Raw genomic sequence first — 26796 nt, 5'->3', positions numbered from 1 at the left:
GGTGCCTTTAGTCTCATCAGAAAATCTTTATCTGTCTTTGTCAGGCTGAATCTCCCATCCTGGGCACCTTCTCTGGTGACGTCCTGCCTCCTCCCATTACAACAAGTGCCCATGTGGCAAGGCTGGAGTTCCTGACTGACCACACATACACAGACAGAGGCTTTAACATTACATTTACAAGTAAGTGTTGAATTTTTCTTGTAAAGAAGATAAAAAGAAGTCTTTAAAGCTTATCACAAAGCCCTCTCTGGCTGAATGTTTTGCATTCTGATTTGTGTGTGTATGTACAGTATGGATGTGTATGCATGGGAGTGGCCTCATGAATCATCTGCCATATCTGTGTGCCTGTCTGCCACAGGCTGCACAAACTGTTCCACACATCAGTGACATATTCCTCACATGATTCAATAGAAAAAAAGAGACAAAACCCCTGCCTTTATTGTCTAAAGAGACTTGACGTCTAAATAAAAAAAGCAAACAAAGATGCAGCATTCTTACCTGACAGATACATTGCTTCACTGCTCATTATATTCTATTCTGGGTAGCTGCTGAGTTCTGTGGAAATTCTGCATTGGTTTTATGCTCTGACGCATAGTACGTTGGCTGCATGCTGGTAAACCCATTTCATGGATATACTGCACTGTAAGGGATTGGCAGCAGGATTATTGTGTTCAGTGTATATACACTATAATGTAATTTCCTGATGTTTGCATTATTTCCCAGTATAAATATCTCTATACACAGTGTTTAGCCCTAACCCTGTAAACTACAAACCTAAAAGCTATTCACAGTCACAGTAACGCAGCACAATAAAATGTTATTTTTACTTTATATTACATAGAGGTATTAAATGTCATACACATTGCTTGTATGTATAGTTCCACAAAGTTGTCCACAGCAGCAGTTTTATAATCAGTTATCTGTCAAAAATCTACAGAAGTTTTTTTTTTTTTTGTAATAAAGAAGACAGTAGTAGTCTGAGGGTGCTAAAATCAGTTCAATATAGTGGATGAAGATTCCTTCATTTTCCCCAGTAGCTGTCTCAAGAGATCAACATAATAGGCTGCTGTAATAATCTGACCCTCTTTCAGTAAGTCCACCAGCAGTACTCCCATTGTATCCTAGAAAACGAAGGCCATCAACTTGCCTTACAGACCTTACAGATTTGAGCTTGGGAGCCACTGATACACACAGCTTTGGTTGTAGACTTCCATGTCTGGTTGGAAGTGGTGGACACAAGTCTCATTTGTCATGATAAAAAAATCTGTCAGCGATCCACCTCAAAAATAGCAGTTTGTCCCGGGACATGTGCCTTATTCATATGGAGTTTCAGAGCCAACAAGCTGACATATTGGTCACTTGGATTTTTGTATTTTTTTTTTTTTTTTTCTTTTAAATGCCCATGTAATAAGAGCTGTCTAAGTCATATCCTTCTTCATTAGGCTCATTTAATTACGTGGCATTATCATTTCTGTATTATTGTTGTTATTATTGCAACATCTCCATTATGGTATCTGACTGTCATTTCTATATTGAGACCATGAGGATGGCTGGTTTCTATTCCTTAAATAGCATTGTAACAGCTACCGGACTACCCACAATGCCTTTGGGCCCTGGCTCTAGCTTATTTGCAGACATGTCATCAACCAAGCCCAGGTGCCTGTGTTATGCCACCATGTGGGCAACACATGGTGGCTAATGCATTAATTAGCAAGTTAGATAAATAAATAAATAACCAATGCAGCATGGTGAATAAATGTCGAGATCAGTTAATTGAAGATGACAGTTAGTTCCTGAGAACAGTGTCATCTTACTACAGGACAGTTTTTAGGGGGTTGTGGGGATGAGCACACAACTTCCATCATTCATGTTAATTAAGGACATGCCAAACTGTATTGAGGCAATTCCTGGCACGTTAATAAATAAGATATTCGTGATGGATGAGGTGTAGCCAGCACTCTGTTTGGGTCCAATGGATACAGAAGAGGGATTCATCAACACCTACACGTGTCACCTACCTGCGTGTGTGTGTGCAAGAGTGAGAGCAGCTTGAGAGTAAATGAGAGAGATAGTGGCGCAGGTGATGTATTTGTTTACATGCCTTGTTCCAGGGTTATGACTCTTGGTGCATTTCTTCGTGGTCTTCCTAACTGGTTCCTGCTGGAGACTTTATTGAGGGGAGCTGATTGATAAAGTTCTGAGGATGTATGAAAACAATTTTCCGTGTTTGTTTACTCCACGAATCATTCAGCGGTGTCATCTGTAGCTGATGATCTGTACACGGCGTGGTTGGCCACCCCCTAAAATTACTGCAGCAATGGTGAATCAATGTGACTAAGTGAAACAAATGTATTCTTGTTATGCTGGCATTGCTAAGTGCTGACAGTAGAGAGAAAGTTTTGTCAGGAAAGTTGCCTAATTGTTTGTTTTTTAATTTTCTCCTTGAAAATTAGCAGAGAAATTGTAATGTGACTTGGATTCGTACCAGCAAAAATCATTTTTTTTTAAAGAAGACATGTCTTCAACAAATGGACTCTTGTTAACGTATCAATGTTTTCTATTTTTAATTCTTTTATCTCCTCTGCACATTCCTACAGCCTTTCGCCACAATGAATGCCCAGATCCCGGTGTGCCTGTTAATGGGAAGCGCTTTGGTGAGAGCCTTCAGCTGGGCAGCTCCATTTCCTTCCTGTGTGAGGAGGGCTTTGTTAAGACCCACGGCTCTCTGACCATCTCCTGCATCCTTAAAGATGGCAACGTAGTTTGGGACAATGCTGTTCCTCGCTGTGAAGGTGGGTAAGGAAGCAGGTACCCATTGTGATGGTCAATGGCAAAGCCAGCTGTGGAGTTCAGAGGCTTTAAGTCATTAGAGGAATGGATATGTGTTCTTCTAAAAGCACTTGTTCAACTGACAGACAAACTCTGAGCAGCCTAATCAGGTTCACTATCCATGATAGGCAAAGGGTGGAAACCATTATTAAAACATGTCAGTCCCCTTGTGCCACAGCAGCTTTGTATTACTCTGAGACCATCTATCATACCCCCGCTTTTGTAGCGTAATGCGTTTTATAGATGTCCTTCACTATGCTGAGTTGGCTGATTAAGTCATTCCACTTCAAAGGGAGCGAGGATTCGCACTGTAACGTGTGTTTTGGTTAAGGATAGGCATTTAAAGAGATGCATGGGGAAGTGAGCTGTAACAGAGATGAGGGTACAGGAGATAGGTCGATGTGCTCAAGTGTCTTTTGTGTGAGCAATCAAAGATGTCCCGTTTTCTTTCAGATGGGGATGACAGCAGCACCTTTTGCATAAGTGGCTTGATGATGTAAAATGCCACACCAAGACGAATAATATTAAAACACATGGTACACAGACACACATGCAGCATGTTCCTATGAGACATGGTTAACCTTGAAGTGAGCTGTCACCAGTTTACATTGAATAGACCCCAGCAGTAAAAGAAATAGGATGAGGCCCAGCTGATGCGTGGGATCATCTATGGGCATTGTCATATATCAGCTGGGAAAGACATGAATAATTTAGTCCCTATATTCTTTCTCTACCTCCACCTCTTCTGTCTCTCATAGCCCCATGTGGAGGGGATCTGAAGGCTCCCAGTGGGATCATCCTCTCCCCAGGCTGGCCAGAACTATATAAGGAGGCCCTTAACTGTGAATGGATCATTGAGGCTCCTCCAGGCTACCCCATCAAGATTATCTTCGACAAGTGAGTCACCCAGATAGCCACTGCTGTTGTGCCAAGATTTTTTTTTTGGTTCAATTTCTCAGAACAAGCTTGGATCCTTCTTGGTTTTTCTTTCTTGCAATTTCAGCTTGGTCTTTTTTTCCTTCCAAGGGTAATGCAGTGCTTCCTATGCAGGTTAACGTATGCACCAACTAGGATAACACTGTTTTATTTATTAAGTTCTTGAATGCTTGATCTATTCATTTGATACCCTTCCTCCCAAGCACCCTTAGATATCTTTACATACACACACACTCACACATGCACACAAAGTAAAAGCAGTAGACCTGCCAGTATGTAAATACACCTGCGTATGTAAGTGGATATGGTCTGTCAAGGCAAACTGTGGGGATGGGATAGGAGGTAATTTGTTCTGATGTTTGAAAAAAGAAGCCGAGAGAGAGAGAGAGAGATAGACAGTTGTAGGATCAAACGCTACATTAGTGTTTCACTAAAGCTCATCCTTGCAAACCCATCTCATCCTCATCTCTGTCACGATAGGACACCATACAAAATGAATACAGCGTAACTGTTTGTCGCTCTTTAATTTTTATGTAACATCAATAAAACATCAGAAACCGCTTCATTTAGATGACATGGTTCTGAAAGTAAGCAATTTATTCACAGCTTTGAAGATGAAGTGGCTCTGGCAACAAAGACGAAAAAACACCCACACGCACATGCATGCTACAGATGTGTAGTCAGATAAGACCAGATAACTCCGAATTTTCAAAAATTTCAAAGCCAGCTGTGTTGTTTAGGTGATGTGCACAATCTGTCTGCCATTGGTTGAAAAGCACTTTTTTTATTATTAATACTAATTAACTGTCCCTACTAAAGGCCTGCAAGGCAATAATCAGGTCTTGTTTTTTTATGGCAAAATGTATGTTGTTTTTGACATGTTCAAGTTATAGTGCCTTTGCCTATTAACCACTAACAAGTTCTAATCCAACAACTTAATATGTACATAGCAGTGAATGTTCTGAGTCTGGGGCCTCGGGGCAGTTATCTTTATTGCCCAGCTTTGCCTTTTATTTAAAGTCGAACTTTAATGTTTTATATGTCATCATGATAAAGTAGTTCTGATTCTGATTCTGATAATTTCTTGTCATATTGTGCTTGGACTTTATGAGCTTATTTCAAGACAGTTCCTTTCCTTTTGCCAGGTTTCGCACTGAGGTCAATTATGATGTCCTTGAGGTGCGCGATGGACGATTTCCCTCTTCACCTCTAATTGGCAGTTACCAGGGTACCCAGGTTCCACAGTTCCTCATCAGCACCTCGAACTTCCTGTATCTCCTCTTCTCCACTGACAAGAGCCACTCTGACATTGGCTTCCGTATACGCTACGAAAGTAAGGGCTTATGAACTAGATAACACAAAGTCAAACCTTTATCCAAAGAAAAAAAAAAAACATGATTGATGCACCCATATGCTACACGGATTAATAGAAATGACTCCACCACATGCAGACAGGTGACATCAGAGACAGCCTGATTCACTGTAAATATAATCTCAGTAGATGCTCACTGTCACCATGAAGCTGTGCTTATTAGAACACCTATAATTAGCACATACATGGGTTGAGATTGTTCTGTCAAATAATCCTGCCTTGACACATTTGGCCGAGCTCAAAATTGCATTTATGCTCTCACATGTCTACACACACTTTTCCTGTAAACCATTCTTCAATCATGGTGTAGTTTAATGCTGGCTTGTCAGTTCTATCCTTCTCCACAAAGCTATAATTCACTAAAATCATGCAAGGTGGAGCGGAGATGAGCCTTAAACATCTTATTGCTTCTTTGCGGAAAATAAGGATTTTCATGTGAATAATTTAACAGGATTGCTCAATGAAAGCAAGCTGCCTTTTAATATTTCTTGACCTCCACTTGATATATCAAAAACATGATGATATAGGCGTTGTTACACTGCAGGCAGGTGGATTTTGAGGTGTTGTGTGTGATTATCTGTTGCTCATCGTTATTTTTTCCCCCTTTCCTATGTAGCCCTGCAGCTACAGTCAGATCACTGCGTGGATCCCGGTATACCTGTCAATGGCCAGCGACACGGCAATGACTTTTACGTGGGCGCTTTGGTGACATTCAGCTGTGACGCAGGGTACACACTTAGTGACACAGAGCCTCTAGAATGTGAACCCAATTTTCAGTGGAGTCGCCCCCTGCCAAGCTGTGATGGTATGTTCCATAATATTGACCTAGAAAAGAATAGTCAGCCTGCCAGATTTCTCCCTACTCATAAATAGGATTAAAGCAAAAAAAAAAAAAAAACATTGTTGTTATAGATGAGATACGCGAAATAATTTTCAGCACTTTGCTTCATATTGCGTCACATTTAAATTGCCATGTATTTTCTGAGTTATTATAAAATCCATAAGAAATGGTAATGTTTCTTTCAGTGACTCTGGTTTTAAACTTAAAAAAGTTTCTTTATCATTTCATCAGAAATGTTTTATATGTAGGGCAGTGAGCTTACCCTTTGATGTTTCCCTTTTTCCTCATCTATAAATGCTTTTATATTTAAGGACAGTATTGATTTCTGCCCACTTTGTAATGATATTGATAATACCACTCTCTCCTTTTTATGCTATCTTTGAAGGGCACCTCTTCTAAAATGCATTTTACCACACTGTAAATGCACAGACAAGATTTTCAGGATATTTTTTTCCTGTCTTCATGCCCTTTCTGATTTTTGCCTCTCTCACTCTCTTTTAATTTCTTGCCTCAATCCATTTCTCACTTTGTTTCCATTACACAGCATTGTGTGGAGGTTATATCCAGGGCAACTTCGGCACCATCTTGTCTCCTGGCTTCCCAGACTTTTACCCGCATAACCTGAACTGCACATGGATAATCGAGACCTCCCATGGCAAAGGTTAGCAGACATATTCTGTGTCAACACATGCAGCAGTCAAATTCAATTTCCCTTACAATGTCATTTTCCCCTACTGAGTGGCCTTTTTATTTTGCCGAACAAGCTGTCTTTGTTAGACTAGAGTGCTGAAAGGCTGGCCTAGGGCTACAGCGCCACGGGATAACTCTTCAGTCATGTCACCTTTGGTCGAGCACTCAGATCAAATTGACATGGCCTTATTTGTAGATGCTCACTCTGCGTGGGTGTAAAGCAGTTGATAGATAGTAGGGAAGAAAATTAGAGAATTATTGTTGCTTTATGAAACGGTCTAATAACATGCATGGAAGAAATGACCCAACCTCTTCCATTCAGGTGTCCAGTTCACCTTCCACACCTTCCACCTTGAGAGCCCCCACGACCATTTGCTGGTGACAGAGAATGGTAGCTTCTCTCAGCCACTGTGGAGACTGACAGGTTCCACACTGCCTCCACCTCTCAGTGCAGGCCTGTTTGGAAACTACACGGCACAGATCCGCTTTCTCTCTGACTTTTCTGTCTCATACGAGGGATTCAACATCACTTTCTCAGGTGAGAATAAGTTACATCATTCACAGAAGTACAAGAGGGAAGAGACTGAGACTGAGACCCTAGATTTAGTTAAAAAATATATAAGATAAAAGTGTACTGTTCTTTTTCATTTGATGAAAATATTTTCCTACCCCATTTTATTTGTGTTCACAGGTTATTAAACAGTATCAACTGTATAATGCTATAGTTGCAGCTAATTCGGTACATTCACACCTTTTTATTTTTATGTGCTTTTTCCCAGAGTATGATTTGGAGCCTTGTGAGGATCCTGGAATCCCACCCTACAGCACCAGAAAGGGCTTGCAGTACGGAGTGGGCGATGCCCTCATCTTTTCCTGTTTCCCAGGTTACCGACTAGAGGGTCCAGCGAGGGTTGTGTGTTTAGGGGGCAGGAGGCGGGTGTGGAGCTCCCCTCTGCCAAGGTGTGTTGGTAGGTGGTCACATGCTTTATTTTTGGCTTTTTGTCACCCCCCCTCCCCCCATTCTCTATTCCGCTCTCAATTTCACAGTGGCCCTTTCACATACACCCACAAATTAAGAAATGTACCAAACTGTCAATCAATTCGGAAGACAAGGCTTTTCCCTTTCAATTCTCCTCATTATCATCTCACCATACACCCACGGTTTGTCTCGTCATTGGATAGCTTCCCAGAAACAGCCTTTTTGACTTTGCCTACATTACACAGTGCCGCAGCGCTAACGAGGGTGACATTAAAATGCTGGAATATGTTAATTAATGATATTGCGTGCAGTTAATGCATGGGAAACATGACAGGTCAATTTACAAAGATTTAGGTCAGTGTGTTGATCCTGTAATGTAAAAGGAAGTGAATCCTAATTGTCCTAATGATAGGTAAATCACAGACCGTGGTAATCATCAACCTACTTGTATATGTCCTTAGCTCGGCTCTTTTAATATACTAAAAGCATCATTAAAAGGTAACTGCATATAAATAATGGTGAAAACATTGCATGGATTATTTTATTGTGACTTGCACTTTTATTTATTATTTCTAAACTTAAAAAGTAATTTGTAGATCGTTATGAATTCACACTCTATTGGAGACGAGTAATTACACTTTAGTGAATACGATTTTGATGAAGTCACATTTATTTTCTTTAACTACACAGATAATGTCCGATTAGTTTCTAAATGTTCGGGTATGCATGTAAAGTAGACGCAAGCAATTATCTGGTAACTCATTAACATTCACTTGAGTTGTATCATGTTCAGTTGTAGCTTTAAGCTGCTACTTTTTAGTGTACTGCTTTTTTTTTTTTTTTTCGTCTGGTTGGTTGTTGAAGGATGGCAGTAAAGACTCTTTCTGATATGCTCATACTTCTTCACATTCAGCCTTATTTTAGAAATGTGATACGTCTCCACACAATATGCCTCCAAGACAGTCCCATAACCTTACCTTATACCTCACTGCAAGTTTGAAGACAGGGTACATTTGCGGTCAGCTATTTTTCTGTAGATAACTTCGTCCTCCTTTTTCCCCCCACTATTTTCTTGATGTGGTTCAGAAAAAAAAAGCAATTTCAAATAGAGATAAAAATTACTGTTAATCATATTCAGATTGCAGTGTGATTATGATGATGTGCAGCTCAACATTCAGGTAGAGTCAGTGACCATATTCCTCTCCTCCATCACCTCTCCCATCTCCCTATGCATGACAGCATGAATAAATACTCTCTTAGTTTCAAGCATATAGCGATTGACATGTCCTCTGCTCTCTCCAACACCACCACCTTCTCCTTCTCTCTCTCTGTCTGCCTGCACCTCTGCTCCCTCTCGTTTTCTCTAGCTGAATGTGGCTCATCCGTGACTGGCATGCAAGGGGTGCTGCTCTCACCCAACTACCCCGGTTACTATGGCAACAACCACGAATGCATCTACTCCATCCAGACACAGCCTGGCAAAGGCATTCAGCTACGGGCACGGGACTTCAGACTCGAGGAGGATGATGTGCTCAAAGTGAGTGGGTGGTGGGAATTGTATGCTCCCTGTGTGTGTATATGCCGCCTTATTAGCGTATATATGTACACCTGATCATGTTAATCTGGTGGATTCTTCCCCCTATCTCTCTCCTCCCCTATCCTAGGTCTTTGATGGCAGCAGTAATAAGGCTCGTCTGCTGGGGGTGTTTACAGGCAACGAGCTGCTAGACACAATCCTGAACTCCACCTCCAGCTCCATGTGGCTGGAGTTCATCAGCAATGCGGATAACACCAGCAAAGGCTTTGAAGTGCATTTCACCAGTGAGTCAACACAGCTTACCTCTATTTACAATGTATACCTGCATTTTAATACACTGCAGTTGGTGTGCTACTGTATATCCACGCTCTTGCTTTCTTCTTAAAATACGCCATCACCCTCTCTTGAAGGTTTTGAACTTGTGAAGTGCGAGGATCCTGGTGTTCCCCAGTTTGGCTACAAGCGGGAAGACAAGGGTCATTTTGCAGGAAGCACTGTGTCATACAGCTGTGACCCAGGCTATACTCTGAAAGGCCCTGAGGTGCTCACCTGCCTGAGGGGTGAAAGGAGGTCATGGGATAGCCCCCTCCCACTCTGCGTTGGTGAGTTACATGGTCTTAAATAAAAGGAAACCTGTTCAATATGTTGACAAAGCCAGTGTGGAGTAAACATACCAAGACTGAACCAGGTCAAAGCACAGAAGTGCCATGACGGCAAAAAAATGTGTTAAAGTGTTAAAAGTAATTAACCCTCATGCATTGTTCGCAAACACTACCCTAATGTGTTGTTCGGGGACAAAAACGTCCCCTAACTTTAACGGTTTTAAAAATATATTAGATAAATATTTTTTTGAATTTTTTTTGCATAGACCTTTTAATTAACTTCAGTTCTAATCAACAGTAGTGAAAAAATCATTTTCCCCCAGGATTTTAACCCTTTAATCACCAATTTTATGAGGGGTGGTGCTGAAAATTGAAAAAAAAAAACACAAAATGGCTCATTTTTAATAGAAAAGGTGAATGTGGACTGGATTCTTTTGAACCTTTATTACAGTCTTGGTCATGTCAAACATCAGTAAAAAAATTGACTTGATTGCATTATTAGTTTTTGCACAGCACTGGATTTTCTTTTTTTCTCCCTAATGTGTTGTTCGGGGACAAAAACGTCCCCTAACTTTAACGGTTTTAAAAATATATTAGATAAATATTTTTTTGAAATTTTTTTGCATAGACCTTTTAATTAACTTCAGTTCTAATCAACAGTAGTGAAAAAATCATTTTCCCCCAGGATTTTAACCCTTTAATCACCAATTTTATGAGGGGTGGTGCTGAAAATTGAAAAAAAAAAACACAAAATGGCTCATTTTTAATAGAAAAGGTGAATGTGGACTGGATTCTTTTGAACCTTTATTACAGTCTTGGTCATGTCAAACATCAGTAAAAAAATTGACTTTATTGCATTATTAGTTTTTGCACAGCACTGGATTTTCTTTTTTTCTCCCATTTTGTCCCATAGACTTACATTATAAACACACTTTTTTTGACTGCACAGCCATGGCACTACATAATCATGCATTCTTGATTGTTGGTGGTTTACCCTGTTGGTAGGAGGTAAAATTTGTGATTTTTACAGTTAACAACTTAATTACCATATTAACCCTTTACCTGCAGGCCTGTGCTCATGTAGTGTAGTTTCTGGCTTGTATATGGAGTTATAGGGAGTATTTTAGCACATAATTGTGTGTCTACACACTGTGTGTGTATGTTAGAGAGGAAGAGAGCCATTTGCACACTGATCTTGTTGTCTGTGAGTACACACAACCACAGAGTCTTCATAGTAAACAAAAACAAAGAAAGTGTTGCTATGCACGTGTGGCCCTTTGATGTCTACAGGTGCAGACTAAACAAAACAAAAAGGCAAGTGGTCTTACATGTGACCTTGTGGTCATTTGATGGTGAGAAGAGCAGAAAGCAACATGAAGAGAGGATTCACTTGTGCACAATCTCTGGAAATGATTGTGCAGCCTGGCTCTATGAAGGGCCAGGCTGTGAAGCTGTGAAGGCTGCACAAGTAGATCCGTCACTTGTTCACAAGCGAATCCTTCATTCATTCACAAGTGAATCCTTCACTCATGCACAGGTGAATCCTCTCTTCATGCTGCTTGCTGCTCTTGTCACCATTAAATGACCAGGAGGATGCATGCAAGTCCACTAGTGTTTTTGTTTTGTTTAGTCTGAACCTCTCAGCATCAAAGGGCCCGGCACTTACTTTTAGGGCTGCAACAAATTTACTTTACTTTACTTTACTAAACTACTTTTAATACTAATTTTAGTAGGGGACTAAACTGTAGATTAGATTTGGTTAGTCAATGTAAACTACCAACAATCAAGAATGCATGATTATTTAGTGCCATGGCTGTGCAGTCAAAAAAAGTGTGTTTATAATGTAAGTCTATGGGACAAAATGGGAGAAAAAAAGAAAATCCAGTGCTGTGCAAAAACTAATAATGCAATAAAGTCAATTTTTTTACTGATGTTTGACATGACCAAGACTATAATAAAGGTTAAAAAGAATCCAGTCCACATTCACCTTTTCTATTAAAAATGAGCCATTTTGTGTGTTTTTTTTTTCAATTTTCAGCACCACCCCTTATAAAATTGGTGATTAAAGGGTTAAAATCCTGGGGGAAAATGATTTTTTCACTACTGTTGATTAGAACTGAAGTTAATTAAAAGGTCTATGCAAAAAAATTTCAAAAAAATATTTATCTAATATATTTTTAAAACCGTTAAAGTTAGGGGACGTTTTTGTCCCCGAACAACACATTAGGGGGTAAAATTTGCCCACAGTGTACCGTTGACCTATGAAAAATTTTAAAATCATATTAACAAAATTTATGTAAAATTAAGCTTATTGAGGAAAAATGATTCAATTTGTCCACATATTGACAAAGTTATGGCCAAAATAAACAGAAAAATTTCTCTCAGAGGACAAAAATGTCCCGAACAACGCATGAGGGTTAATTATTGTAATATTGGGATAGTATCATCACGATTTAACTAACAAATTTTCAGCGCTGATTTTGTTAATCACATTTTATATCATATATTTGATGACACATTTTTCAAAGAAATTTGATTCTAGTTAATATCTCAGGTGCCTTAACTTAAAGCTGTTGGTTGGCACACATCAAAAAAAAGTCGGAACACTTTTCTAGGACAGCATTTGCGCAGCTGAAAAGTATCCAGCTGAGGCTGAAAGAAAGAGAACAACTTTGTAACAGCTCCTAGCTGAGAAGAGAAATGGTAGTTAGGAAAATGGTTATTCTTTACTGCTTCTAGCTCCTACTAGATCAGGACAAAAAACATATTGAAAGCTGATCACGGTCGATGAGTAAAGGATAATATCAGGGTAACTCTTCACTGTTACAGAAATGATAATTTTGAAGATGTAAAGAGATAACATTTTTGGTCGTTTTATTTCTTTGTATTCTCTGTACTGGTTGGCACACTGCTAAAAAGCCTTTTTAACGGATGTCTGACCCAGTTCCACATCCTAATAACAATGCGAAAATACCAGTGCGGGTTTATGAAAAGCTCTGTGGTTTGTTTTAGCTCTGCTATTTTGGGTCATTCATTTGGTTGCTTTCCCAGCACCTTATTCACAGTGCATTATCTAATCGAAAATGACTGTGCTTGATTTAGATTTTCATATTCATGTTGCATCATGATTGCATTTTCTCCTTTTTTCAATATAAAAAATCTAAAACAAAAAAAAACAAAAAAAAGACTATTTCAGCACCACCCCTGAGCACAGGAGGCAGGTATTTACCTTTAATTTTGGAGGTAATTTCTCCACAAAAAATACCCAAATAATCATTTTATTTGCAGTTCAGTTACAATTCACCTGTCACTTGTTGCTGGCTGACACAAACATGGGATGCAAATTTTTCAGAACTAATATACATTTATACATACACGTAATCTGCCTGTATAGTGTCATGCTAACACAGCTAAATGACATTTTTTGCTTCCAGGCTACATTTTGACAGTCTCTCAGAGACCAGCCAGAAACTCACTAAGAAAAAAAAACAGGCAGACAGGTGTTCTTTGACATGAGCCAGGGTGATTAGAATAGTATTGCTGAGCTCCGTTTTCAAGCCAAACTGACAGGTAATTTCATGTCTGCGTATAAACAACGTTCAGCAAACCGCACATCCCTGAATACATTTGTCCTCCCCATGCTCCTTTCACTGCAGATGATGAGCTCAACAGCCAGAGTGAATTTGGGAAAAAATATGAGGGACTGTTCCTGTTTGTAATGGTGGGATTGTTTTCTAGTAGTGAGGACACACAGACAAGAAAGGTGTACCAAGCAAAGTAAGGGAGGGAGGAGAATGAGCTGAAAATTGAGGGGAAAGATTGAGTAGTAGAAAGTTGCAACGTTGAACCTTAGAGTGGAGAAGACAGCGGGTCATCATATATGATGATTTCCTTCCTTGCACAGAGAAAAATTGAGACTCCTTTAAAGAGAGGATGACACAGAAAAAATGAGATCCTGAGTTGATTTTAAAAAGATCTACTGTATAAGGAGAAATAGACTGGAGTGGTAGAGTCTCTGAGGGAGTTCTTCTGTCATTGTTGCACTGAGCAGTAGTTTCTTAGGTCATAAGGCAAGAAGAAAGAGATGGCTTTGTCTCCCTAAGACCGATCACTGTCTTCTCTTTTCACTCCATGAAACAGCAAGTGTTCTTCAAAAATAATACAAAAAAGCGGCATTAGAAATTTAAAAGTGAAGGAAGCCTCACCAGGAGTGAATGTGTTCCCATGTCATTCTTTTACCTGCCATTTTATTACCGGAGATTTAAAATGGAAATGACAATCATTCAGTCATATTTGTTACCCAGAATCAACCAGTAATATGGGCATTTTAATGGGATGAAAGCAAATAGCAGTCATAAGAAATTATGTCTTTGTCTAAAGCAAGCTGACAAAAAGTTGTGTGCTGTCCAAAAAAAGAGTGTCTCCTGTGATCTGTCTTATACTAAAAATACTGTAAAATACTTTATCTATTTTTCTACTTGCATATCTGCAATTTGGTAAATTATTTGTAAGACATCGATTTTACATCCCTTACCATTATCATCAGGATAATTTCTAGACCTCCATTTTCCTTTTTTTCTTTCTCAAGGGAAGAAAAAAACAAACAAGACTTGCAATCCTCTTGTCAGTTAAGATGGCCTCCAAAATGTGAACAAAAACACTTGACATCTGATGTAGTTGGAGAACATTTTTTCTCATTCAGAGTGGGAGGTAGTAATTGAAGGATGGCTGGAAATTGCTTTTCAGTCATAGAACATTTCTGATAGCAATTTATTACTTGAGGCTGGAGAAAAGGGAAAAAAAGTTTTCTTCCTCACAGTGTTCCTGACAAAATGTTTGGGCCAGTGATTTTGCTTTGTAGGTTCATATATGCATTTGTATGTCCTTCAGCACACTCTCATTAAGATTTACTGCCTATCACACTGGTCAGCATCATACATCTGCTCTGTCTACTATTACTGAATGTGCTTTTTCCAAAAATAAAGTATTGGGCATATCCATCAACACATCTTTTTTTAAAAGTTAGAGTGAACTTGAGTCTGATAAATTGAAGGTTGTGTTCAGTCAACAAGTCCATCAGCTTTCAAAGGCAACAAGATGACATCATGGTTGAGATGGTGGATTGCCTTTGCTGAGCCAAGGAGACACATAGAGTGTATTGAGTTGGCCGCTCTCCCTCCTATCATTCAAATTGCAAACAAGACGATGGAGTACATCACATTTGAGTATTTGACTGCTATGTCAATAATTAATAATGATGAGAGGAAACTGATGAGATGCACTTTACCGGCAGTGGGATGATACAGTTTCTCTTATGTTAAGTATGTTAACCTTGTATTAATTTAGCTTTTATTCCCTCTCATTGTTCACCTTCTTTCTAGCGGAATGTGGGGGGACCATCAAGGATGAACCTTCTGGTCGTATATTGTCCCCTGGGTACCCGTCTCCATATGAGCACAACTTGCACTGCATCTGGACCATCGAGGCTGCCCCTGGAAGCACCATTAGGTCTGAGCAACACCCTCTGGTTTCCTTTTTTTTGTGCTTTCTAGTTTTCTGATTACATTGTTCTTTTACAGGCTTTCTTTCAATCTACCACCTTTCAATATACTTCCAACTTAGCCCCCACCCCCTCCCCTTTTTGCAGTGGTATTCATCACTTTCACAGGCTGCTGTGTAATCAATCTTCAGTTAGCCAATAGCTGAGTTACAACTGGGTGAGAGAATATGCCACCTCAGAACCTTGAGGTTTTCCGAAGAAAGTGTTTCAAGTTCATGAATTTGAGACAATGTATGCAATCGAAACCCTGCAGTTTGTAGCCCTTCGTTTTAGGTGTTTGCATAGTGCATTTAAGTTCTTGCTATTTATAGCTACAAATGACAAATATTGTATTTAATAAATTGAAACAAATCAGCTTTTACATTTTATTCAGAATCCTTCCTCCAGACTCTTTAAATGAAATTACCTTTTTTGTGTTATCTCCTCACATAGAATTACCCTAATAATTTAAACCTGAGCCATTACCCTTGCCCTGCCCCCTTTGTCTAAATCATCCAGTTTTGTCTTTTCATAAGATAAGAACAATTTGCTCATTTTTTAACCAAGGTGCACTATCAACTAGTGCACACTATACATTTTTAACAAGACGGTGTCCTTGGGGATATTGGCGCCTTAACCCTGGGGGTCTTACCTTTATTATACATCCATTAAGGTACTCAGGACTTCAGACGTGAACGGTGTTAGTATCAGTATGCCTATGACAATTCCTGTGTTTTTCAAAGCTCTGCAGTGGCCATTATGATACAAGCTGTGGCAAGTGCTTTGTATCTGAGAACATTAAGTGTGCTTATGCACTACCGTGGAGCAGTAATGTAAACTAATAATCGTGTAAGCCTAGATACTTGAAGCAACAGTGCTCAGAGTACATTTCTCTTCAAGCAGAATAGTGTTAAATCCATAGGTGTATGTGTATGTAATAGAATAGTCAGAGAACACAATAGATGGTTTAACAGGGATCGCTATAATCTCTCCTCTCATAAATTGGATTAACTTTTCCTTGAAGACCACATGCTCATCATAATAGAACATTGTATCTTCATGACTTATATATTTTTTCTCAATATATACAACATTGCCCTGGGGTGACTTGGTAATGTATTCCAGCACAATGGATTTTAAATGGAAGTTTAAGAAGCTGACTGACACTTTAAAGGAACAGTGTGAGCGGTTTAGTGACATTGGTTATAAGCTGGGAGATTGCACCCAGCAGAAAACTGTAAAGCAGGGTGTTAATGTCCACATTAAATACATATTTCATATACGTTTTAGAACTACATTTCCACAGTTTACAACAACACAGCTGAGCTGGAGCAGAGCCAAAACAATCATATTGTCAGCCTGCAGTTTACTGTATGCATTTTTTTCTTCACTGTATCTTATTGTCTTGCATAATATTGTACAGCATTTGGTGCACAGATTTATTTATGTGCTTATGCTGTCCTATAGCTGGCACATCTGACATTCCTCGGTCCCTCATGATTGCTAGTTTAGGTTCATTAGTGCTTTCACTACCTCTGGGTTCCCAGCGTTCCTCTGCAAGGTATGCTCCACATCCGCGCCTTTGATCCTACGCATGAAATTCATTATTGAGAAAAATTTGCAATGCATTAGCTCAGGGATTCCTTGTATGTGGAATGATGTAGCTGAAGGTTGCTCACTAATCAAACTGTGCTGAGTTTGAGACCAGAAGTTGCGCAGAGTGACAGCAGACATCTAAAAAACTTATGTACTGGTATGCCAAGTGCTATAGATGGACACAGAATACAGATACAGGAAGATGCACAGATGAGTAGAATACAGACATAAAAAGATAATGACAAGGTCGTATGAATACCAATGATAAAGGAGGCAATGATGCATTTTAGTCAGCTAACTGTCATTGGTTACTGCTGCAGAGTATTACTGCATAAAATGAGCAATATAGTTTATGTTGTTGTAGTTTACTCAACAGTCAGCAACTCTCCCAGGGACATATCTAATAGTGTACATCTGTCAATTGATGTCTGACTGACAAAGCCCAAGCAAATCCCAATGGTTCGCCTGTCTCTTCAGTTTCATTCCCTAGTTAGCAATGGATAGGTAGGAATTCCTTTGTTAGGGTAGTGTAGGAAGAAAAACATGTGGTAAATGGATTATGGTTGCAAGTAGAAGGATGTGTGCATGTTCTCATACCTTCACTTTTAATTTCTGTGATTTATTACCAAGTCATTTTTGTACCTTTTTCCTGCCTTATAGTAATTGTAATTTTCTTTTATCTGTATGATAATACTTCTTTGATGTTATTACATCATGTGCTCCACAGTAAATCAGGTGGACTATGATAGCAAGACCACAGCCCAGATGTGTTGGTCATTGTGTCTGTCTACATCCATGTTTTTTTAAAGCCCATTTATATATGTGGCTCCATCCTGATGAATGAATGATCCCACAGGGACAGTCCCACAGAGGCCACATCCACACACATACTGATGAGATGGCTCTCACGGCCTTTACAGGTTACCTTTACACACACTTTGTCAATTAGTTTAAGAAAGTAGTTGCATGAATATGTTTGCTCGACATCTCTCTCTTCTTCCTTAATCCCTCATACCACAAACAACCACACACACACACCTACATATTTTACTTATTTATCATCTTCACGCACACATACACCTACTCTGAAGACCCCCCACAGGACTCGTGATTGCAGCTATACTGGTTTGTATTCATATGAGAGAGTCTCAGCACTCGATTTCTCTCTCTGTTTCTCTCATATGAATACAAAATAGTTAAGGCAGAATCAAAAGAGACCTGAGAAATCTCTTCAGCCCCTCTTCTCTCCATCTCATCTCCTCACAGCTTTTCCTCTGACACTTGATTGAACTATTTTATCTTCTTAAGAGGGGACCAAGTGTAAAGGAGAGCCCTTAGCCGTAAACTTCAAAACATGGTTTCCTATGATTTCACAAAATGTTAACAGCACACAGAGACCCAAATTTCCTCTTCCTTGGTGATATAGACAGTACTTCTACTTCTCTTAATCTGTCACTTCACTCATCTCTTGTAGCCCCACACCACCTCAACCCCACCCCTCCAGCATTTGCATTAAGTGGTGAAGCAGTGTCTAAATGGACTTTGCCCACTGGAAACTAACATTAATCTTTCTATGCCCTCTAAAAGTAACTTTGGATGACTAGTTATAAAGAATTTAACCTTTGTACATACTGACAAGGAGAAGGAGGATAACCCATAAAGAATGTTTTCTAAAGGCAACCAAAAGGTCTTTCAAAGGATTCAAAGGAAACATGCCCGACATGTGTTCTACTGGTACCTCAGAGTAAAGAAAGAGAAAGGGCTGTTTCCACATGCCAGTATCAACATTCCTTTTTACTACCCTCCTGCAGTACTCTTATCCTCTTAATATCTTCTCCTTTTCACTATCTCCTCATCCCGCCCCACAGCCATCATTCTCAGTGACAAGGAAAGATGTGCTATTTAGATGTTGTATAAAAGGAACCAATTATCCTAACATGCAACCCACGTCCATCCCATCCATCCGACCGCTCAGCACAAATCCTTACATCCCTCAGAGCTTCCTCTGCTCTCCATCAAGCTCTTATCCTCCTGCCATCATCCTCTTCATCCAGCAACCCAGCCATGATTAACAGTGCTGTTGTTTTTGTTCCCTCCCTCACCTTCTGCTTTTCTTCTCTCAACATACTCCTTCCTTTTCACTCACCTTTTCATCTTTCTTTCACCACATTAATCTGGAACCAGAACATGATGCCGCTTAGAGCCTGACATTCTGAAGGTTGCACATGAAAAACATGTGACTGGTGCTTGATGCCTACATTGCCCATGCAAATCCCCCGAGACACCTTTTACGCTTACTCACATCACCAGTACTGTCTCAGCACACACACACGCATCTTTACATGTATTAGTGGCATGTTATTTTTCATTTTATTCTTCCTGGCAAATTCTGTGAAACATCTCCAGTCCTGAGTATGATGAGGTACAGCACAAGGGGATCATAGTTGGGGTTCATAATAAACAGCATTTGCATAAAAAGCATCTGACTGCTGAAGGCATTAATATTACAGGGATGGAGACCATTTAGCAGAACCTTTGGTTGCTTATTGTAGAGGGAATGGTAGGATCATAGTGGGAAATCACTAGGTCACCACTGCAAGTGGAATCTAATTGTGAGCTGGCTGTGGTCCTTAGTGGAGGTGGATGAGCAGAGTGCTCACACAGTAGTAAAAGGTTCAAACAGAGAGGATGGAGGAGAAGGACCAGTATAAGATGTGATTTCTTTAACTAGTTTTTGTCTACTGAATAAAAAAAAATAAAATGTCCGCATGAATTAGCAAATTTAACAGTAATTACGGCATGTGTTAAAGGTCTGGCTGTAAGTGGAGAACTGTGAAGGAGAACCACTGACTCCTGCTAGCACTTTTCATGGGTCTGTTGTTCTCCTCAAGTGCTCCTTAGCAGAACTTGAAAGAAGGGTCACTTTCACACACATTTTTAGATCCAAACCACTGAGGTTTTTGACATCCATTTAGCTAGTCTTTAGTCTGCTCTCACTGTGTGATTTCTCAAACTCTCCGTAGACTATAAACCTCATGCTTTGCTCCGCTGTGCTGCAAAAGAAAGTGTAGATTTGAGCCCTTTAATTCTAGTAAGGCACCAAAGGAGTATTGATCATGTGTGAGGCCCAGCTCCAGCTTGCAGTCTCTGCTTTCCCTCTGTCTCCAGTAGCTTATATGTATATCAGTATTTTTTTTTTATTACCAATATAATTTTCATTGAGCTTTGAATTATCACTGTGCCGTGAACCACAGTGTATTATCTCTGATTCAGTGAATATTAGTAAGTGCGTGGAGTAGTGCTGCTTCTCAGAGAAAATGGGTTAAAATGCACTCTATGCATGCTTGTGTCTGTTCCTTTATGGGTAGCCCAGGCATGAATGCATATGTATGTGTATGCAGTGCAACATACCCTTTCAAACACACCTATCACTGCACATTTATGTGAATATCTGCTGGTATGGCTGTCTGCATGTCTTTGTTTTATGTGCACTTCTTTCACAAGCATTGCGACAGGACTTGTCAAATAGGTTATGTACAGTATCCACACACATGGTGCATTGTTGAATAGCCCCTGGCTGCTGCTCCCACATCAGACAGTATGGGAATCGGAGGCTGACACCAATTATGCAGAAACGGTGGGAACTTGTTGCTAAACCCGACATATCAGTGGGTTGCTGTTTCTCCTCTGCATCATCTATAGCTCAAGGCTGCGCATGTGTGTATGTAGGGAAAGAGATGAAGACACTAAAAGCACATAAAGTACCATGATTTCCTGTGTATGACTTGAGCAGAGATCACCAGCTTATTCATTATTAAAAAATGAAAAGATAGTTATGAAAATTGATTGAACACTAAGCAGATATGGAATTAAGCCATGATAAGCTTCTGAACTCAGTCTGGGTGCCCATTATGTTTGATCCACAAATACTGGCACCTGGATTTTGGTGCTCTCTAACCAAATTTTGTCAGTACCCTTAAAAGAACAATCCCATTATGGATAAAACAGAAAACACAGGTTCACAGTGCTCAAAAGAAAAGAAATTCTTTCCCAGCTAAAGTGCTGTGTAAGTATTATATTAGTCGTAACAATTGTGGCTTCAGAGCACTGCTGTTTGCTTTGTATTAAAACTAAAATGACTGAAACATGATTGAGACTGTCAGGAAAATGCTTTGATGCAAAATATCTGTAAGAAAATGTTTTGACCTAATCACACAGAACCAGCAACATCCATTATTTCTAAATAAATATGCCAATGTCAGTCTTTCACACAGGCAAAGTTTTGCTCCTAGTACCAGAATTTGAGTCTTTTGACACAGCTGCTCCTCAACCAGTGTGTCTTCGAAATGTCTTCAAAATGTTACATCATCCAAGTAGATCTTCAGAGGTAGCACTAAAGAGAATTTTTTTTTTACTCTGGTACATTTCGAGGAAAGAAAAAAAAAGAAATGATAAAAGTGTCTTAATGTGTCAAGTTCAGCTTGACACAATTTTAAACACCTTGTCTTCACCCTGCATTCCTCTGTATTTTAGTATTCTGTAGGTGTGGACAGCATTGTATTTCAGAGATCAAGCCATTCAGTGGAGATGTAATGATTTATACACATAAATAGCCTCTATTTTTATAGCTTCCGAGAGTATTTGAGAATATTCTGCAGGACAAAGCCGCTGAGGATGCTGTTCGTCCTTTATATTAAGTCGCCTGTGTCAACATTACCATCCCTCTGTTTTCTTTTTTGTTTGTTTTGTTTTTTTTATCTTTCAGTTGTCTTCTCTCCCTTTAGTCCTGCTGAGCTTGCCCAAAACACATACTTAAACATATTTATACACAGGACTCCGAGCAATACATCATTATGAAACCCCTGCACTGAGGCTAGCACACTACAAACACACAAACAAACACATGTGTACACAGCTAACAGTATATTTCACATCCATCGGACCACCAGCTGGCTGACAGCTGTCTAAGCCAAAGTGAAGGGTAGATATTTTGACAGCATCATCTTTCTGATGTCTAGACTGAAACTATTAAATGCCATGGCAGACGCATCTGCCTGACTGACACGGTGGAACATCCATTGAAGCCTCTGGATCTTGACATCTGTGATTCACTCTAAATTGTTATCTGTTTTCCTCCTTTACATGCGGCCTCAACTGTGTTTTTTCGTCTTTCCTCTGTTCTTTCTTCTGTCTCATTTAATCACATTATCACCTGGTGTGCATTGATTGTTTTAAATGCTCTGTTTGATTTAGTCCGTTTCTTTTCTTTCCGTCTCTGACTCATCATTGCATTTGGGGAACTGTGACTTGCATTTCCGAGAGCCCATTTTTCTTTCTCTTATACCTTCTTCTTATATGAAACAAACAATACACTAAAACTTGATTGTAACCTTTTAGAGAGAGGATACAATCCCACTGTATTTGCACAACATTATGACAGAACTATGACATTTTTTTTGTTAGTGTTACATTTTTAGTAAGAAACTAAAGATATATTTGTCTTTTAGGTCTATTTTAAAAGGGGGACACCTCAATTAAACAGATAAGCTCATCTATCGACTGCCATGCCCTCTAAACCCTTTTGTCTTTGCTTTTTTGAATAGTCTGCATTTCCTGGTTTTCCACACGGAAGAGGTCCATGACGTGCTTCGGATCTGGGATGGGCCCCAGGACGGTGGGGTCCTGCTAAGGGAACTGAGTGGCTCTGCACTGCCCCCAGATGCCCACAGCACCTTCAATACCATCACACTGCAGTTCACCACAGACTTCTTCACCAGCAAGCAGGGCTTCGCTATGCAGTTTTCAGGTGAGCAGAAAGAATAACAAAGTATAGTAGCCTATAGTAAAATATCAGCTTTACCTTCTGAAACAAACCCAGAAACTTTTTATCTAAAGGATGAGTTTCATGTCATTCCACTGATTAAGCCTTCCTTTGCTCTCAGTCTCTACTGCAACCTCCTGCAATGACCCGGGCATGCCTACTAATGGGACCCGCAGCGGGGACAGCAGGGAGCCTGGGGACCATGTGGTGTTCCAGTGTGATCCAGGCTACATCCTGCAGGGGGCTAACAAAATTACTTGCACTGAGATCAACGGCCGCTTCTTCTGGCAGCCGGACCCTCCTACATGCACAGGTACTCGATATACACAGCAGGCTATCATTGATTATGCCTGAATCCTACAAGGATTAGCATCAAAACTAATCAGCATGTTGTCACATATCCATAGACCTGCTGAGTTATAAGGCTTAATGCTGCCTCTCCCTAGCTCATAAAAATCTCAGACTACCTTTTTACCCTCAAGGAATATGCTGATTGATACAGATTCAAAACATCGATTAGTAAACTAAAGAAGCAAACAAGAACACGCCACTGTAATGTAAACATTATGGTAATTTTATTTTATTATTTTGATTAATACAGATGAAAACAATATGTAACCAATAAAGTATGTTGTTATGGGACAGTCTGCTGATATCTACTCTTTCTGGTCTGACTTTTGTGGAACAGATAAACAATACAGATTCCTAACTCAATTACTTAACAGACTCCTTAAGTGAATCTTAAGTGACAAACTAGATTGCTGTGTTCCCTAGACATATACTGAAGTCACTGCTGCAGACAGAGAGATGTGATTATCCTTCTCTTCAATAACAACACACGGACCTCTCAGTCAGGCCTTTACTCTGTGTTTTTTTTTTAGTTATATATGATCACAGTGTTAAGTAATTACCAGTGGAAATTAAGGCTCTGTAATTTGCTGCCTTGTTTAATTAGTGCTGAGCTTAATTAGATTACTTTTGGGTGAGGGGTTAGACAGTTCTTACACTTACAGGTGAGAATAAGGTAAACCAAACTCTACAACTTTCTGTGAGGAAAATAAACACACTTACTGCAGGGTATAAGTAACAATTAAAACTAAAAATTAAAGTTACTTTGCTGCCTCTTTGTTATTACCCACTTTTCTTGCATTCCTGCACTGTTATCATTTTGAATTTAATTATAATTTAGAATTTCAAAAATGCCATTTTATATGTACATCAAAAGACTAAATCATGTTTTAATTAATCATCTTGATTGTTGAATTAAATAATTATCATGAAGATAGAATCTCTGCAGTGAGTCAAAATTAATTTTCTCTTCTTTAATCTTCTCACAGCTCCATGTGGCGGGAACCTGACAGGTCCTAGTGGGCTGATTCTCTCTCCAGACTATCCTGAACCTTACCCACATGGAAGGGAGTGTGACTGGACCGTTACAGTCACACAAGACTATGTCATCTCTCTGAGCTTTAATCAGTAAGCATCATCATCATGAAACATTTTTAAAAAATGAACTTTATTGTCATTGCTGCAGTATTGTGTATGGATCTGCTTTAATTAATTAATAAAAATATATCATAACATGCTATTTCAAATTTCTGTCTCCAGTTTCAGCTTGGAACCCAGTTATGACTTCTTACACATCTATGATGGACCAGACTCCCTCAGTCCATTGTTGGGTAGTTTCTATGGCACAGATGTTCCAGATCGCATTGAGAGCAGCTCCAATACACTCTTCTTGGCTTTCCGCAGTGATGCTTCCCTCAGCAGCAATGGATTTGTTCTGCAGTACACAGGTACCTACTTGGGACAAAAACCATGAGTTAAGGTTTTTTGGTTTTAAGTGTTTTTTTTTTCCATTCTTTCTTTTTTTATCTTGTGCAATTTATAATTCTGAACAAAATGGTGCATTTTAAATAGGATGTGCGTATTCACGCCCTAAACAATTCATGTTTTCACATTCTTACTCTGGCAGAGCAAGAATGAATTTACACTGTTCTGCTTATCGACCTTGCACATTGTTTCTTTTTTAAGTTTCTCTTGTGTGTAGTCCAAAGCGAGCGAGATTAGTAGTGTGAAAAATGCTTCAGTGGAAGAATGGGTTGTCTGTGCTGCAGCATCCTGATCACTAGCCTTCCATTTGCAATGGTCTGTGAGGGGAGTTGTTATTGATGTGTACCTCCTCCAGTTGTCTCCCAACACAAAGAATTATGAAACTAAAAAGCTTACAGCATGTGTGCTTAAGCTCTTTTTGATCAGTGCAGCTGCACAAAAAGGCCTCTGATAAATTAGAGCAAACAGCGCTTTGTTGTCTCATGTCTAAGCTCGGCTGACCGCAGCAAATTGTTTAGGGGACCTGAATTCGTTTGCTCACATGAGGCACTCTGTACTGCACACATGGGCAGAATGATCACAGACGTCCTTGAAAGTTGGTTAAAGGATTACACAGCACATCTGCATTTGTGTTTCGGCTTTATAAGGGAACACCTCAGTGTCTGTATGGTTGAAGCTCTCTCCTAACAAATGTACAAATGCTGAACAAGCTCTAAATTGGACAGGCCATCTTTGTTAAGAGCTTTGCTTGAGAGAACAATGTTAAGTCTTCCTAAATCTCCTAGCCTCAATTAGAGCTGTTTAACGTATCAGACATTTAACCAATTCTAGATCGACCCTGAGCTTCTTGCTTCTTGGCCTGTGTTCAGATGGGATTTGATCCATGTAAGTAATTCAACTGATTTTAGAATGCTACCTGTATGCTATACAGCTCTTCAGTTTGTCTGAAAACTGTACATAAATGGAATGTTTTTGCAAGACATTGTCACAGAGACTGCCCCTTAACTCACTCCCAGCAATATTCACAGCAGTGTGTGATACAGTGTGTGATATTGTATGGGCAATCTGGTAGAGCAGATGGACCCAGTGTGTGGCTCAGAAAAAAAAAACTCCCTCTCCCCACTTCCAATTCTCCACACTAATGAACCATAACCAAATAATACATAAATTACCTCCTCAGTTTCAGACAAACAACATGGCACGAAGGCATGTTTGGCTGCAAGTTTGGGTCTGTTTGGTGAGGAAGCAGCAAGTTGACAAGTTGGCCCCACTACTATTTGGTCACCCGGCAACTAGAAATTGCATTACAGAGTCTGCCTGAGGTGCTGTCAGCCTCTTTACCAGACACTATCTTTCTTTTTCAGTGTCTCTGGCCATGTTTGATTGGGCTCTCCAGGGAAATATATGAGTTTAAAACTTTCCATGCCTGAGCCACATTTGAATAACACACACAGACACAGACAAGGGTATTTGTTAAAAAAAACACAGACATACAAGAGCCCTCATACCCACATCTGTCTATTTCAATACCTTCACTGAGTCCTAGAATCATTTTCACTTCACATCGCATCACCTAACCTTCTTTGAGTATTTTTCAAAACAGATGATGCCTCTCACATTTGTTTTTCTTGCACTTACAAATGTCCCAGAGTGAGGTTTGTTAACTCTGCCGTCTTTGTTGCGGCAATCCACCCTCTCCAACCGGTGTATCCAGGGCTAGACCATACCTAATGCTCTTAACATCTATCACGCCTCCACTGTCTCTGTTCAGGTGTGCCTGTTTAAATGGTGGCAGAAGGTTCAGGTGTGCAGCCCTGCCTGTCTAGAACAGGTGTCCTGTGTGATAGACAGACTGAACGCCTGGGTTCAGTGCTCTGCTAAGCTCTGAAAGGCAGCCTCCTGTTTGGCCAGCCGGTCCCCATCTTTTAACATATTGACTAGGCTTTATGTAAGCTGCTATGTTCTTGAGAACTCAGGATAATTTGCAGAATTTACATGCTAACACTGTTATAGGTCCTCAGAACCTAATGTAATAATTTCATAATTAAGGCCCAAACAATGAGATTCTGTGGTTTTGTCAGATTATTAGAAAAGAATAGGCCTAAAAGGTTGGCATGTCAACATTGTCTGACTTGTATTATAAAAAAGCACAAGATGAAAGACAAAAACAAAACTGGTATGTAATCATTATCTAATTAATATCGGCATTAAAAAAGCAAAA

The 26796-nt window shown here is 39.6% G+C and overlaps 1 protein-coding gene across 1 annotated transcript in view; it reads left to right on the top strand.

The window, feature by feature from the left end:
- The window catches only part of csmd2 (CUB and Sushi multiple domains 2), a 189896-nt gene that overhangs the window by 102788 nt on the left and 60312 nt on the right, over window positions 1-26796 (top strand). Inside the window, exons 15-30 of the mRNA XM_028432810.1 lie at window positions 45-180; window positions 2598-2792; window positions 3588-3726; window positions 4911-5098; window positions 5754-5942; window positions 6523-6639; window positions 6991-7206; window positions 7448-7636; window positions 9015-9184; window positions 9312-9468; window positions 9595-9786; window positions 15168-15294; window positions 22525-22727; window positions 22864-23055; window positions 24080-24218; window positions 24351-24538. Coding sequence (XP_028288611.1) covers window positions 45-180; window positions 2598-2792; window positions 3588-3726; window positions 4911-5098; window positions 5754-5942; window positions 6523-6639; window positions 6991-7206; window positions 7448-7636; window positions 9015-9184; window positions 9312-9468; window positions 9595-9786; window positions 15168-15294; window positions 22525-22727; window positions 22864-23055; window positions 24080-24218; window positions 24351-24538 — 2737 coding nt within the window. The remainder of the gene's footprint in view (window positions 1-44; window positions 181-2597; window positions 2793-3587; window positions 3727-4910; window positions 5099-5753; window positions 5943-6522; window positions 6640-6990; window positions 7207-7447; window positions 7637-9014; window positions 9185-9311; window positions 9469-9594; window positions 9787-15167; window positions 15295-22524; window positions 22728-22863; window positions 23056-24079; window positions 24219-24350; window positions 24539-26796) is intronic.

The sequence above is a fragment of the Parambassis ranga genome, chromosome 2 (genome assembly GCF_900634625.1).
Source record: "Parambassis ranga chromosome 2, fParRan2.1, whole genome shotgun sequence".
Classification (NCBI taxonomy): Eukaryota; Metazoa; Chordata; class Actinopteri; family Ambassidae; genus Parambassis; species Parambassis ranga.
Note: the sequence above shows the minus strand (reverse complement) of the source record. Positions and strands in the feature narration are given on the sequence as shown.